This window comes from Leptosomus discolor, chromosome 7, assembly GCF_034619465.1.
Source record: "Leptosomus discolor isolate bLepDis1 chromosome 7, bLepDis1.hap2, whole genome shotgun sequence".
Lineage (NCBI taxonomy): Eukaryota > Metazoa > Chordata > Aves > Leptosomiformes > Leptosomidae > Leptosomus > Leptosomus discolor.
This window is the reverse complement of record NC_141397.1, coordinates 21,538,580-21,554,451: the sequence shown is the minus strand read 5'-3', so window position 1 is coordinate 21,554,451 and position 15,872 is coordinate 21,538,580. Positions and strand designations below refer to the sequence as shown.

The 15,872-nt window shown below is 38.4% G+C and overlaps 1 protein-coding gene across 1 annotated transcript; it reads right to left on the bottom strand.

The window, feature by feature from the left end:
• Positions 1 to 835: 835 nt before the first annotated feature.
• Positions 836 to 14,838, bottom strand: LOC104343580 (prostatic acid phosphatase-like). Its single transcript, XM_009947503.2, has 10 exons — positions 14,725 to 14,838; positions 13,349 to 13,444; positions 10,729 to 10,815; positions 9,932 to 10,084; positions 7,672 to 7,770; positions 6,458 to 6,553; positions 3,757 to 3,889; positions 2,422 to 2,504; positions 1,462 to 1,572; positions 836 to 988 (listed from the first exon to the last, which is right to left on the bottom strand). Exons 1-10 carry the CDS (start codon positions 14,836 to 14,838, stop codon positions 836 to 838), a joined length of 1,125 nt encoding a protein of 374 aa, XP_009945805.1.
• Positions 14,839 to 15,872: the final 1,034 nt, after the last annotated feature.

Sequence of the window (15,872 nt, the reverse complement as noted above, 5' to 3'; positions counted from 1 at the left end):
GCAACCAGGTGAGCTGGCTTGCCTGCATACTTCTAATCTCTGACATTTCAAATTCTTCCTGACATCAGTGATTCAGAAAGCCGTATGTGATTTTTTTAATGTTAGGTACAACATTTGATCATCAAAAAAATGGGGACACTTTTGAATCCTGAGGCCTCTTTGCTTTTCATCTCTCTTAAGGAATATAGAGCTAGAGACAAGAGAGACAATGTAATTCTCTGCTTTCCTGTTCCCTCTTTCTGCAAACCTAAATATCATCAGTGGTCAAAATGAAAAGTTAGACATCCTAATATGGAGATATAGACAACCTACTAGGGAATGTGTTAGTGTGCCAATGTCTGTCTGTATGTGTTTGACATTCTGGTAAGTACCAGTTGGGTATACTACTCAATATCAATCTGTTTCGATTTCTGAATGTCTCCTAAAATCAAGGGAATGCATAATGTTGTTAATCAGCTCGGATAAATACTCAACAGTTAGAGAAGATAAGGTCAATTGTTATAATTCAATGCATTTGTATCTGCTTCCTCAGTAACTAAAGGTCTTTTTGATTGTATTAAAACAAACCCCTCCATGAAAAATAGTACCCTAGAGTCTAATCAGCCTTGACTCCATTTCACCAGAAGGTTGGGCTGGAGTAGGTAAATGTATCAATGGAGTGGAAATTGTGGCTGTGGGTACAATTCTGTCTTACTGGATCTGAATATTTTTCATTTTTTACCAGACCGTTATGAAAGTGATTGTTACTTCAAATGAGCTCTTGGCAGAAGATGTCATCCTGACTTTACTTTTGGGTACATGTGGCCAAAGCACTTAACTTACCTCTTTATATGTCCTACATTCTACATTCTCTTGTCCAATAGTGTGCTAGGATTGCGGACACCAACTGAGTAAATCTCTCCAGTGGACAGCGAAATTTGCAGCCAGGGAGAGTGAGGGGGTGAGGATCTCTCAAAGAATTATTCCGATAGTACATTTCTATGGTGTACTGCCTGTTTCAAAATACAGAAGGGTCAAAATAAAGTTAGGTATGCAGAACCACACAGCCTTTCCATGTTGTAGTGATTGTACTTTGGGACAAAATTTTAGCCAGCTTATTTGTCTGGCTATTAATATGTATTACTAGTATTCTGAAGAGATCTTTTTAAACAATAATAGATAGTCAACACCAATTTGCATGTACTTTGTCTTTTTGATAGAGAGTCAAGGACTTAAATAGATAAAAAAGGTAGAGTAAAACCTGTAATGAAGCAATATATAGAGAGTTTTCAAGACTGCAGTGCTGTGATTCTGCTACTGTCAATAACCGCTAAATGGAGTCCAATTATAGTAATTACAATCAATCTATAATGCTGTAGTGTTCCTGTGTAGTGAACCTTGTGTATCCAGTTAAATTAGTCTGGGTTTTCAGCAAATTGCTTTTTAGAAAAAGTATATGTTAGCAGTACAGCTTGCAGATACTTGCCCATTTTTTTCCTGGTAAAGTTCAAAAAAATGACAGGCACTGTAAGGAGGCAATTTCCCACTGAAGACATTGAGTGCCATCTGTAAGGCAACAATGGTGGCTGCATGCTGTAAATAGAAGAAACGTTTAACTAGAGGCCTATTGAAAATGGTTGCATGTACCTGTTATTTAGCAATATGTCCAACATACTATCTGTCCACTTAACACTACTTATGTGATCTTATTAATACTCGCCCTCTGCCCTCTGCAAATACTGTGCTTTTATGGCTGTACAAACTGAAATGCTGCATGTATAAAGTGTACATATATGTAAATATTTCAGAAGCCTTAATCACTTGTAATTCTTACCAAAGTTAGTAGGAGCTGTTAAAATTTCTAGTGAAAATAACTAGTGGGTTTGCATGTTAAACAGTATTTGAGATTAGATCAGTAAACTTTCTGGCTGATAGGTCACAAGCTAACTGCAGTTTAGAAACAGGAGCTTTTTACTAAGAGCAATCAAAAAATTTCCTTCTCCGATGACAGTTTTAGCACATTCAAAACAAAAATATAAAGTCACAATTGAGTAACTGCCTTCATAATACCTTCTAAAATAACTAACTTTAACTTCATCTTTTTTTTTTCCTTTTGCATCTGAAAAACATGCAGGAATCGGGAGGTTTGCTTCTAAATTATCTTTGTGTTAGAGATTCAGTAAAACATGAGGCATGGTTTTTCCAGTTCTCTGCTCAATCGAAACAGTATTACAATGAAACAAGGCATGACATCAGGTGGAAAATGGAATGCTACACATTTCAAAGTAGTATCTATTCATTAAAGAATGGAAAGAATGCAATGATATTTAAGGATTACCAAATAAAAACTGCTTGTAGCTGTATTTCATGAAGGAAATACATGGCTTTCCTTGCATTTAATAACTGCAGAAAGGGTGCATAAAAGAAACAGAAAGGACTCACCGCAGAATACATAACCATTTTTTGCTGGTATGAAGGCTTTCGAGCATTTGAGATATGCTTTAGAATAGTTTTTAAAAGAATTCCTGAAAGAAAATGGGGAAGCAATGACAGTGAAAGGGGTGCTTATGTTAACATCTGTATCACTTACTGCTGTTTTAACACAATCTGTCTTTCAACTTATCAAATTGACTTTATAGGTAATTTGTGTGGAGTGCCCTGGTTAATTCTGGTACTACCTTTTATGTGAACAGTGGGCGTATTTTACTTCTGTGTAAAATGTTTTGGGGATCCCTAATAGCCTCAATACCTTCAAACAGTGTATTCACAGCTGCTTTGAGCCAGCAGAACAGTGTAAGAAGAGTGTGGTAGGACATGCTACCCTCTTTTGTGTGTAACTCCATTGACTTCCTAATTTCCAGAGAAAAAGAAAGAGCACATTCTTTGGAGTCTGGGCCTTATTAAATTATGTGGTTGTCTGTATTTTGTTAATGTTAACTGCTGAAAAGTTGTAAGACGAAGTATATGAATTAAATCAATCGCTGTGCTAATATATTAGCATGAGGTTGGCAACTCCACAAATTAGAATCCTAAAATAAGATCTGTTCATGCTAACAGAATTAGACACAGGTCTTGTCTTCAGCTACTGGCACATTTTTTAATAACAATTGTTAGTAAAGCAAGACCAGAGGTTTGAACTTTGTGCTTAGTTTTGTAAGTCGAAGCTCCAAAAAAGCAAGCAAATTGATCCATGCCTCTATGTGATTTGTCCTTATAGCTCATAAAGTCTGACTGTACAGTGTTCATATAAAACAAAAACAAGGCCCAGAAGGTGACGGTGGATGAATGGAGGAGAATAAGTGATTAAAATGTATAAACTATTTTTAAACTTCAGCTACTGTTTGCTGAGCAAAACAAAGTTTAGAAGCATTGTAATAATCTCATTTTAGTATTCTCAGTAATGGAATATGAAGACTGTTAGACAACAAAGTTACCATCCTAGAGATTATTACAAATAATAATTTTTGGGTAAGTTAAGCATGGTGGCTTACGTTAAATTCAGACTTGATTCAGTTCAGCAAGAATCTGCACATTTGCATTTCTTATACGGTGTAAATAAAATGATATCTTCTTTATAATGTTGGATTAGGATATTCGTGATTCATATCCTCACCATCTCTCTTCACGTTAATCAGAATCTTTCAGTGCTGACCACCAATATCCACATCATGACATCTTTCATAGTTCTACTGTGGAATTGGTAGTAATGTTTACTATATACCCTTTCTTCTTTCCCATTCTACTCTTGGTTTTAAATGAGGTAACAATTTGGCTTACCTCCCTGCAAACGTGATTTTTGTATTTTTTTGTGGAACCCAAATTCCGCCTGCAATAACAATTCTGAGAGCTTTATCAGCTTGGTCCTGACACCACGAGTAGCCCAAACAGGTAAAGTGTAATTGTTAATATCCTACAATGAAGAAAGAAAACATAGTGATTTCCTTATTGAATTCCTGCTGCTAACTGTTTTTTGCTCTGGCACAAAATTCTTGTCAGAACAAATTCTGAATGTTTCACTCAAGTAGCATTTTCTCTTTATAATAAAATAATGACTGTATTTTGCATTTAGACAGCTGTGGAATTCCTATTTGTAGCATCACACTGCTTAAAACAAATTTAAAGGGCAGTGTTCAACAAGAAGAGGAAATACAATACCAAAAATTATGCAAAAAGCAATTGGCGTTATTTGTTGGACTGAGCTCACCAGAGGGAGTGTTCTTGTAACAAGAGTCCTAAGGAAAATGCCAACTACTTAAAAGATCTGTTTGAACAAGAGGAACGATGGAACATGTTAGGTTAAACCATTGGCATTATTTATGCCAATTGCTAATGCAGTGTTCACGTGCAAAAAAATCACTTTATGACTCTTTCTTCTTTAGCCATCTACTGGGGTATATCCTGAGATCTTTACTGAAACAAATCCTATATAGATGTCAGGACTTTAAGGGCTGGCAGCTCTGAGATCCAGAGATCAGATAGGAATATGTATAGCTGTAATTCAGATATACTGGAGTATGAGGTATATGTATAGGGATTATGTATATATATGGAATTCCTACCTACTTATATCAGGTCTGTTGCATACTGACGCAGTCTTCAAGCTAAAGTGGAATGGACTAGTCTTTCCTTGTGGATGCAGCCCAAGATATATTAATGGTCGCAACTGTGAGAAAGGAAGATACGGCCAGCATTCCTGGTAGCCACTACCCTGAATTTCTATTTAAACAAAGTTGGTATCTTTCCTTTAGTGCAGTGTAACCACTGTGAATGTGAGCCATTGGACGGAGTTCACCACACAGAGTTTTCTTGTAACAAAAGCACTAAGGAAAATGCCAACTATTTAAAGGATTTGTTTAAACAAGTGGAACAATAGAACATGTTAAACCAGCTCAGGTCACAATCACTTTCTCTTTTAACAAATGTGATTTGTGTCTTGAGGAAAGAATTGGCTAGTTGTGTGCTATTTAAGACAGTGCTATAGGCAAGCAAGCACCTGTCTCCAAATTACCTGAAATTCAGATGACACTTAGCCAAAAGTAACAAATACAAAGAGATTCATGCTACTGTAGTTTCATTAATTGTATTAAAAAATATAGGTAAGAAAGCTCTCTTTGTATGCTTGAAAGGGTGAGAGTGGCTTTTAGGGCAGATGTCTTAATTGATATCCCCAGAGTCTCCACTGAGTAGTATGAAAGACCAAAGCTCATCGAATCTAACACTAGAAGGAAAAACCCAAGTAATGGGTTTTATCTTCCAGCATTTAGCTAGATCCCTGATGGGAGCTGTCGATTTTGCACATTTCTGTGGTGACACAGTTTTCTCAGTATGATATAACAATTGAAATAAAAAGTTGTGGTCCTGAGCTATCCTGCATTTGCAAAATATGGAAGGGTGACCTCACAGTTACAGTGAGATGTCCCAACATGTTAACATTTCATTTAACTTCAGGCCCTGGCTAAAATTCCATTGAAGACTGCTTTGACCAAAGTTGAACCTTTGCAGAAACTGCAGGACAGAAGGTAAACTTATTAGCACCCAAATATTACATGTTGCTTGTGAAATCCACCTTAAAATTGCGTCAGTTTTCTAGGGGATATCTCAGTATTGATGACAAATTTATCATTAATATTTGAGTTTAAAAATAATTATGCATTAAAACATTTGTAGCAAAAGCTGCCTGCAGCAATAACTTTTTAACACAAGACTCTGCAATTTTCACTTGCTTCAGCTGAGATAAGCCTAGACTTTGAAGTGACGTGAAGTGGGGCTTGTTGCTTAACTAAAGACACCCAGGATTTTTTTGAAATCCCAGTCAGAGGTACCAGACTGTGGGACCAAATACCCATGACAGTTGGGCGCCACAGTACCCATTTTGTTATAAAATCCGTGCTTCTTTGTGATGTGCCTGGTCCGCTTGCTTAGAACAGGCTCCCAAACTTGCACAAATAGTGATTTGTGTCATTCTAATGGCTGCTTAATTCCTGAAAATACTCTGACCACTACTGTCCATATGAAAATAAGGTATTCTCTTGTTTATACAATTTGCATAAAATCTTTCTGGAAGAATGCTTATGCTTCTTTGCCAACAACATATTTTAATCCCGTGTATCTCTGTGATGGGGTTTAGAGGAGTAACAAGATAATTTTATCCACAGGTATGCTTTTCCCTAACTCTCCACATGCAGTCACTCACAGGGTCTTGAATTTGGGAGGCCATTGGTTTGTGTTCCTTACACTGGTGGATAACCCACATCAGTCTCACACAGTCAGAGTCTTTACAGGATTTTCAGTTGCAAGTTTGACGTTAGGTGAGAGTTTCTGGGGAAGAAACTGAAAACTGTCTGTGTTTCAAAAAAGCTTGGAAGCACAGACCGACCCTCTGGATATCTTACAAACAGTAGAACTAAGAGCTAAAACAAGTTTTTAGGAAGTGTAAGTATTTCTATTGGACCTTGGGAATTTTCTTTATATTATTTACCTCATATTGTAAAGTGTCAGAGAGCTTCCAAATTCTTTCAGTGTTCAACTTCTTCAATGGGTATCCTGTATGAGTGGCTAAAAACTTCAGAAATGGCTGGAATAAAAAAAAGCAAACTTGCAGTACACAGGGCCTTTTTACATCGTTTCTACACGCTGCCATACTACTACATAGGAGTTTTTAGAAACATGGTAGTCTTTGCACTTCGCACTCTAAGCAATGAACCATTGCCAAGTGGTAAGAGAATTCGGCCTAGTCATCTAGACAAGGGCGGTGATCTGTGTTCAGATTTGAAGTATGGTGGTGGTTTATGCTTGGTGCAAATGTTCAGAAGGGGGTAAAGAGGACACAGAGCTATGTGAGGAAGTCTGGCAGAAAATCCCAAAACTGCTTAAAGGAGGTGTGATAAAAATAATTATTCTGACATTGGTACTGAGCAGAAGGGAGGTATGATATAAATTAGATAAAACTGGAAATTATTATTCACTTGCATATATTGCCCAGATGTAGAGCCAGAGATAGATGGCTGAGATCAGTGGTTAAAGGTTATTGAAAAACAGGTGAGTTTGATAGTGTCATTTTGAATAAATCTGTGAAGAAGATTGCAGCAGAACAGACATGTGATTACATGCAGCAAAGATTTTGATGGTGGAGAAAGAAAACAAAGGATACCTTACAAAGGCAAGAATGAAACATAAGTAAGCACCTGAACGAAGACTTCGTGTGTGAAACATCAACAAATACTTGGGGAAAGCACTGAGGCTGTTACAGAAAATCTGGGGAATTGAGCTGTGAGTATTTTGTGGTGGAAGAGGAATCTGAACTAGCAGAGTTACACAGACAGAGACGTCAGAGGAGTTGCTTTACATGGGAGTAAAGAGAGAGAGGTATTGGAGTGATTTGAGAGGTATTGGCACTGATTTGATCTAAGTTTTTGTTTTGTCTGCTCTCCTAGAAGGTAGGTGGACTGGGTTTTTGCAAGGTAATCAATAATTTATCATTTCTATGACTGGCAATTTTCAGTTGATGGGAATAGCCCAGTCTAGCTGGATCTATAATGTTGTAATTATTTTTTTGGTATGTCATCTACATCTGCTGTGAAGATTAGAGATCTGGAAGGAGCATATCTACTGCCATTTTTTAAACCTACCTGTTAGATAACATTGATAAAGTGGTACTTTTAAATTAGATTTCCCGAACTGAAAATACTTTACCCTGTACCGCTTGAGTTGCCTTTGAAAATCCCTTGTTGCATAGGTTTCTCTCAGAAGCTCATTGTATTTTGGGCAGTGTGAGAAAGGTAAGTATAACAACTGAAAAGAAAATTGTGAAACACTAGTTAGGCAATGTGCTTCTTGTTCCGCAATTCAATATACCCTTGCAGGGTTGTTGTTTTGATTGGCTGCACTAGTTAGGACAAGCTGAAAAATAATTTTGGAATGTAGTTTTCAAGGATATTTATCTTCAGGACTGTAACAGTGTAAGAGTCGGTCCGAAAACCGTCATACTGATGACTACAAAATAATCTTTAAATGTTTAGAGGAGTAAGAGCTCCAGTAGTTCAAAGTTAAAGGATTCATTTACATGAGATGAAATTTGCCCCTTGACAGAAGACTAACATAAGCCCTCATGAACTGCTTTGTGCTTGGCAGGGGATTTCACTCATTGTGTTCAGACTTTCTATAACATGCTGTCACCTTTTTGCCAAAAATTACCAAGCAGCAGCTGGACTGCAATAGGAATCCTTGTGCATACTCAGCTGTATTGAGGGGACTTACCACAGCTTCATTTAGTTCAGCTAAATTGTAGAAACTTGAGAAGTTTCTGTAACTCAGTTTTGTCTTTCATTAATTGAAGACATATGAAGGTTAAAGGTTACATGTGACTGAGATAACTTAAGAATTTAATCCATTTATCTAAGCTAAACTGAGTTTGTTCTTGTTTGAAGTTTTTTTGTGTTAACTTTTAAACAAAAGTTAAAACAAAATTTCACACTGAGATATTCTCAGTGTTTTTCTCTTATGTGCTTTTTGTCCTTTTTGCAGTAATAAAGCTCTCTATATACATTCCCACAGTTAAAAGAATTTTAAAGCTTTAAAAAGTCTTGAAGGGATAATTAGCTTGGAAAGCTTCACAGCAGTTCTTCTATCTTTTTAGAAATATGATCTATCTATTCCAGAAGGTAGGGAAGCATTTCTGAATTGTAACCATAGGTTCATGAACGGGCATGACTTTACCAATAAACGGCCAACACTTCTTTTGGGTAGTAGGATACATGTGGTCTCAAGCTTAGCCTGTATATGTAGTAAAGATGAGTAGAGTTAAAACAAATAGTTGAAAAAAGTATGAAAAATGTGTGTGTGTGTGTTCATGACTTTATGGTTTGTTTGAATAAATGTATTTATTCCCCTAGATCTGAATGAGGTGCAGCACTTGCTCGCTGAGTTTGCTAGTGGTGTTGATACTGGCCAGGTATTCTTGACTGGGGTACCAACATCTGTGACAGTGTCAGAAACAGGTCCTGACTCTACGCCAGGCTGTGTGCATGAACAGGAAGACACATGTCTCCATATCCTCCATCTTCATGCTCTCATCACCCCAAAGTGTGAACCATTGCTCCATGGCCTATTTAACCTGATTCCCCTATCATCACAGACTGTGCTAACTAGACTTCTAAGCCCACACAATTTATCTTGCATCACATGTGCAAACCTCCTCTCCCAACATAGGACTCATACTGTACACTCCTGATTTTTCCTAGGTTTTTACCATAGGTTTTCCACAAATGGGAAACTCCAGCTTCACTCAGCTGCCCACCTTTCCCCTCTAGGACAAGCATATGCAGGCTACAGGGCTGCTATACACATAATTCCTTATAGCTCCAAGGTGAGGATTTGAGGAAGGGGGATGAATAAATGCATTGCCCTATGAATTCATGCTCTTAAAGCTCTGATTCCTCCTTCCTTTTCCCTGTTACTTTTTCCACCAGCCCTCAAAGTGCATGAACTGACCTTCAAAATGCATGAAAAACAATCCTGTGACTCAGTTTGCACTGTAATGAAAGTCCCAGAATAATTCTTTTGTCTTTCCTTTTGGCTGCGGACTAAGAAATATTGAAGCACTAGAATAGGTATGCTTCCTCTTCTCACACAAAATCATGTTTGTGATAAGTTTAGGATTAATCTACTTCTACAGCAATTTACTCATGTTACAGGTTAATCCTTTTTCTGTGTGCCTAGGTATTCTGTTTTTCTTCTTTTTTTTTGTCAACTCCAGGTCTCTGATATGTTAAGCCCATTCCTGTGGAGTCTTGACAGTATTTCTACTTGGCTTATTAGGGTTTTCTGCACGGTGCTTGTAACGTAATGTACTTTTCATTGCCTTTACCATACCTTTTACCCTGCCCCTTTATCTCATATCCTAGGTATTTTACTAATGATTAAGGGAAAGCAAGTGCCCCTACTTTATACTCACATTATCATGCGACAGTGGCACCGTGTGAACTGGAATGGGCTGCCAAAGGATTCTGGGGTTCCAAATCTGGCCCTCTGTTGGGGGGTACAGCCCAGCAAGACTTGCCTGAGCACTCATAAGTGTGTGATCACAGTCAGTGCTTTGAACATAAATCTGAAGGGAAAAAAAAATTTGGAAGGTCATTTCTCCTGTTAGTTTTTTGGGTTTTTTTTACTCTTAGTGGGAAAGGAGACTGGTACTGTGCTGGGGAATCTGTCATTGAAATAGAGTGGGGTGAAGGAGAACCATGAGAAAGAAAGAGGAGGGAGAAAGAATGAAGCTGGAATAGAGTCTTGGAATAAAATTTTGTTGGACAAGGGAGCTGCAACATGGTAGCATTTCCCTTAGGACTCCTAGTGCTAGGAGTGCTATCCTAGGAGCATAAGACCAACTCCATTTGACCATCTAGGCCTTGGGACATAGTGTGTGCAGAAAACAGCTGGAGCATAAGTAAAAACTAAGCTGTATCTGCACTCCATATGGAAGTGCAGCATTAGAGATATGCGACATAGATACTCTGCCATACAACAGTGAGGTATCTGAATGTGATATACAGCCTAAAAGGCCTTTCACATAGTTTTCAGTTAACTGTCAGCCTGAATAAAAGTTGAGCCACAGTTTCAGGGATACTTTGAAATTACATTGAATTCAGAGGGTATTAAGTTTTTACCAAATGGACCGGGTTCAGACTCTCATGCATTCAGGAAGTCCCATTAACATCCATGAAAAATAACCCTCCTCCCAGATCCGGTACTTGCCTCATACTGCTTGTACACAACACTCAGGAAATAAGAGTATCTCCTCCGTATGTACTGGCCAAGCTCGTACTGTTGCTGTATGCCAAGCTGTTGAAGTAACAGAATAGTGTAAGAGGCTTGAGAAGTGTGCTATGCATCCATTCCTACAACCAAAACGTAAGATACTTCACATTATTTTGATAAAGACCTTTTTCCTTTCTGAAGTGAAGGAGGAGAGAAGACAGGAGAAAAAAGTAGTAAAGTTGCTGCCTTTACAGCATTGGATAATATTAGATATATCTTCCTGATGGATGCAGTTTTGCATTTTGTTCTACAGAAACCTATGTGTTTGTTTACCCAAGCTACTAAGACTGGCTGAGGGGCAGGGTGACTTAAAGCAGGCATAGAGATGTCCCAACACCATCTGTCTAGTTTCTGCTCTGTTGCTGGCTCACAGCTTATTAACTGGAAGTGCAGACAGAGCAACCACCTGTCCATGAAGACACGTCCAGAATATGAATCCTATAGAGTATCACCAGTGATTCTGTATGGAGGCTACAGTTTTAGCTTGAGCAAGATCTTATTTTTCAGGAAGGCAGAAAATCTTGACTAGAAGACTTCAAGTAAAAGTCTTCCAAGCCTTCAGGTATTTTGCTGCAATGGTAGTTATTATCAACACTCTGAAAAATTTGATTCTTGGTTGTTGTTTGACTATTTTCCCATCCAGCTTTCGGCCACTGGATCTTGTTAAGCTTTTGAATGACACATTCTTTGCCATCACAGATTTTATAACCAGTAAGATAATAATCAAGATGGAATCAAGTCACTTAATCCCCGTGTTAAACTAAGTAGAAGACAATTCTCTACTGTCACAGCAAAACGAATTTTCCAGCCTCAGCATTTTAGTAGCTCTTTGCTGAACGTTTTCCCACATAATTTTGTAAATATATGACATGAGAATCACATGCAATGTCCCTATAATGGTGTCAACATTGTCATCTTTTTACTTGTACCTGGTGTTTCCTGGCCTAAATTGAAATGTATTCAACTTTGCTCATGTAATCATTACACTGGGATCTCAAGTACAGTGATTACTCATTGCTTCCTGAAGTCCTTTTCTAAGTCATAGGACCACAGGATAATTCAGGTTGAAAGGGACCTCAGGAAGTCTCTTCAAAGCAGTCAGCTATAAGGTCAGACCAAGTTACTCAGAGACGTTACGTGCCAGACATGGCCCACAATGTGTATATGTGATCACCTCTTTCTGTTGCTGGATTTGTGTGTCCTGTTTCCTAGGGTATAATGCTTGGCCCAGGCTTCTGCCCCAACTTGCCTAATGTGCTTCTGCCCCAACTTGCCTAAGGTGTGTGCTGTTAAATCCTGACGCCTGGGTCTTGAAGCCTTCCATGTGCTGAAGCAAGCTAGCATGCAGTGCTGAACTCACGTAGTGTGTATGTGGAGTGATTGAGTCCTAGCTGAGTTAAGGCATAGGAAGCTGGTTTGTTACTCCTGATTCTTCAAGGGAGGTGACATGAGAGGCAACAGGCCTGACCTTGCACTGGAGCTCGATTTGGCCACCTAAGAATGGTGAGGAAGAGGAACCCCTCAGGCAGTTTGTTCTACTCTGATTTTAGTGAAGACCTGGCAAGTGGCTAGTTCCCCTAGGAGAAAGAAGCATGTGCATTGTGCTGGACTCACTGGACATAAGGGGTGTGAGTGAACTTATTCTACAGCAGTGTAACAGAGACACACACCATGCAGTCTGCCCACACATGCACAATAGCCACTTGTCTGGGACATCCAGACTTTTGGGACATCTAAACTACTTCAGTGAGGCTGTCTGGTTCCCAGAATCCTGGCATATAACTAGTGGATTTTTCCACCCAAACAACATATCTTGGGGAAAAAAGAACGAAGCACAGACACAGTGGGTACTGCTGGTGGGAGCGGAGCAGACACAGGGTTAAAACCACCTAGTTCCCCCGTATCCCCTTACAGCCTGATACTACAGGAGTTCACCCTTGGCTCCATTCACAAGAGGAGGCAGCTAATACTAATTACAGTTAATGCAGAGACACAGTTCCTGCAGTTGGACTCTGCAGTTGCCTTAGCTACTGCTAGTTACTACCATCAGCTGATACTTGTGTGCAAGATCAGCTCTGCTGTGTTCCACCAATGCCTGCACTAAAATAGCTGAGCTTTAAATCAACTTTCGCTGGCATAGCATGAGACAATTTTCTGGTAGCAGCAGTTCATGAGCTGGGAAGCACTCCTACTCAGCGGAGACTGAGGACACTCTGTGAGCACTTCCACCACCTTACGCTGGTTAAAGCTTCATATTTGGTTTTAGATGAACTGTGATGGTCACCAGTGCCTGGCTACCCCGAGAAGATCCTAGTCTTCAATCAAACAGCTCAACATACACTACTATTGGACTAAAACAGGCTGACTCAGTGTTATTTAAAATCAGTGACTGCTCATAGCTGTAGCTTCCTAGAAAGTTCTTTGTCTGTCCTTTTGGAGATCTGTATATGGGAACTTAACATGGGCTTTCTCCAAGTCAAAAAAAAGTTCCAAAACCCAAATATCAACAGGCCACATTCCAATATTTTAGTATGTTGATCCAGGTAAGCAAACGCACCTTGGTAAGCTGTCCGTATCCCTGCTGCCTTGCAACTTCTTTGTGCTTGTCAGTTGGAAAAAACTCCTGTGGGGTATGATCACCGTGGCGAAATACCTGATAAAATAGATAGAATTCCCTTCACATTACTGGGATTTTTGTGATGGGTAAAATTAGTGCAATCACAAGGAATATGCAGTGACAGTGAGTACTCTATCTGATAGATGCTAAATATGTTCATGGTACTTTTCTTGGGCCTAGATAGTTACAATACCTGTTTGCTATGTCAGATAAATGTGCTCTTCTTTATTTTCCTGGCATTTGAAAAGTAATTAGCTCAAATAAATTTTTGCAAGTTATAAAAGCTATACAATATCTTAATATATTTCAAAGAGGTTTTATATATTATAGGATGTATAGACCACAGCATTAAACAGAAAACAAATAGAAGCATGTAAGTATTTTTCCAGAAATATTAGAACATTAATATTTTGATAGGATTAACTGAGAATTCAGAAGGAAAAAACCCGAACTACTGCTCTGGATGCAGTTCATGTGGCTCACTACTGAAATTAGCCTTAAAAAGCCACATGTTGACTTTTTTCATGACAAGAGGTGATAAAAGTGTCATCTAATATCTAAATACAAACTAAACTGTTACTCTGAAAACACTAAACCTGTTCTGGAATTTCACTTCAAATTAAAGATGTATCTATAAAGATTTTTCATTCCTGCTATGAATTCTTTCCTTGTCCACATAATTCCCATAGATATCTGTTATATAGTTTTAAAATTTTACCACCAGATTTTTTTTAATTTCTTAATCCAGGTAGGGAGAAATAAAATTGAGAACTGCAGCATGAAAGGTATGTAAGTGATTTACAAGGACGTGCAATGTTTAGAGCAAGATCCAGGCTTCCTGCAAACAAACGGTATGTCATAATCATTGCAAATGGTATTAGTTTTGCAGCACTGGTTCTATGTTGCTTAGTCAGTGCCATTGGACACTTGTTTGGGTTTCACATAATGAAATTTGTTTTGCATGTTAATCCATTGGAACAACTGGAAAAGAGGAAACTCTTCCATGGAAAAGTGGTTTTGCACAGTTGATATTTAGTTATGAAATCCTCTTTTACAATTTAAAAAAGAATCCTATGTGATTCCTCTCTTAGTGCTATAAAAAAAATAATTTTTTGATCATCCAGAAAGTTAAGTTCATAAAATTATAAACTCTTGTTTAAAATAGAGAATCTTTTTGTAAAATGCAATAATGAATTTTGAATATGCAGGAAACAAATATTCAAAAAGTGTCCCCTCCTCCCTACCCTAGTGTACAAGATGACCAGTAAGTGACAAGTTTTGAAGAAATTCCATTTGCCCATGAACTATCTACTTACTATGGACACAAACTTCAGTTTTCTTTTAGCTGTCGTTTGGTGAAGAAAGATGCAGAAAAGGCAGAACATGAAACACAGACTCCAGATTCCACATGCCAGCTGCCTTGCTCTCATCCTGAGGGTAGCTTTCAGCTGTTTTGCACATCAAGGTCCCTGGCTGGATGTGGTGATAAGTAGATATGTGGCTAAGAGGGGAGGAGCCAGTTGTGCTCAGTCAAGTCTGAAAGTGGGCTGTGAGCTTGCTTCCTCCTCCCTTTTTTCTCTTCTTGGGTTAGTGCTTTTCAGGAGACTTGTGCAACGAAAAGTGTATTTTGCACTTGTACTCAAATTCTGTGTCCCATGTGTAACATGAAGTGGAACCTCTGAGCCCTCTAATTCCTGTCCCTGGCACTTGCAAGGCAGGTGAACACAAAGAACTAGAAGTTACCTTCTATTATTTAAGCTAGGATTTAGTATGGGTAAGTCAGCCTTCTCAAAAGTGAAAACGCTGCAGGTATGCTGTCTCTTGCTGTATGCAAAACAGCTAGTAAACCATCCTCATTCCTAGTGTCACACAGCCTTCTCTGAACACTGTACTAGAAAGCTAGAAGGAGCAGTGCTGACAATTGTTCTTTTATAAAGGATCTCTGGATTTTTCCCTGGATTTGACTGTGGTCCACAGGAGGAATAAACAGCAGAGGGTTTTGTGGCACAGGAGCAGGGCTAAGCCTAAATTCACTGAAAAAAAACCCCAAAGATACATGAATGAACTTTTCATCTCTACAGTAGAATAACTATGTCTCTAGGGGCAAAGCATGTGCCACTATTTTCTAGAACTATCCCCCAGAATTTCATACAGTTAGGTAAACTTTTTCTTTTTAATTTTCTCTTGCTGCAAACACTCTCATTGTTACAGCATGCATAAATCAAGTTGTTTCTGTCATTTTCCCAGTGTATTTTAAATAAAGAAAAAATCTAGCTCAGAAACAGTGTTGCAAGAGACAGGATTGATCTTACAAACTTATTGGTCTGTGTTCAGTCACCTTTATGTATTAATGGAAACCCTGTTAATATGTAAAAATTGAGGGTGATTTCTTAGTGATCAAAAGCTCTCTGTATGTAAGAATTTAAAAGAAATTACTGAAAAAAAACCCGTGTTGCTACCCAAA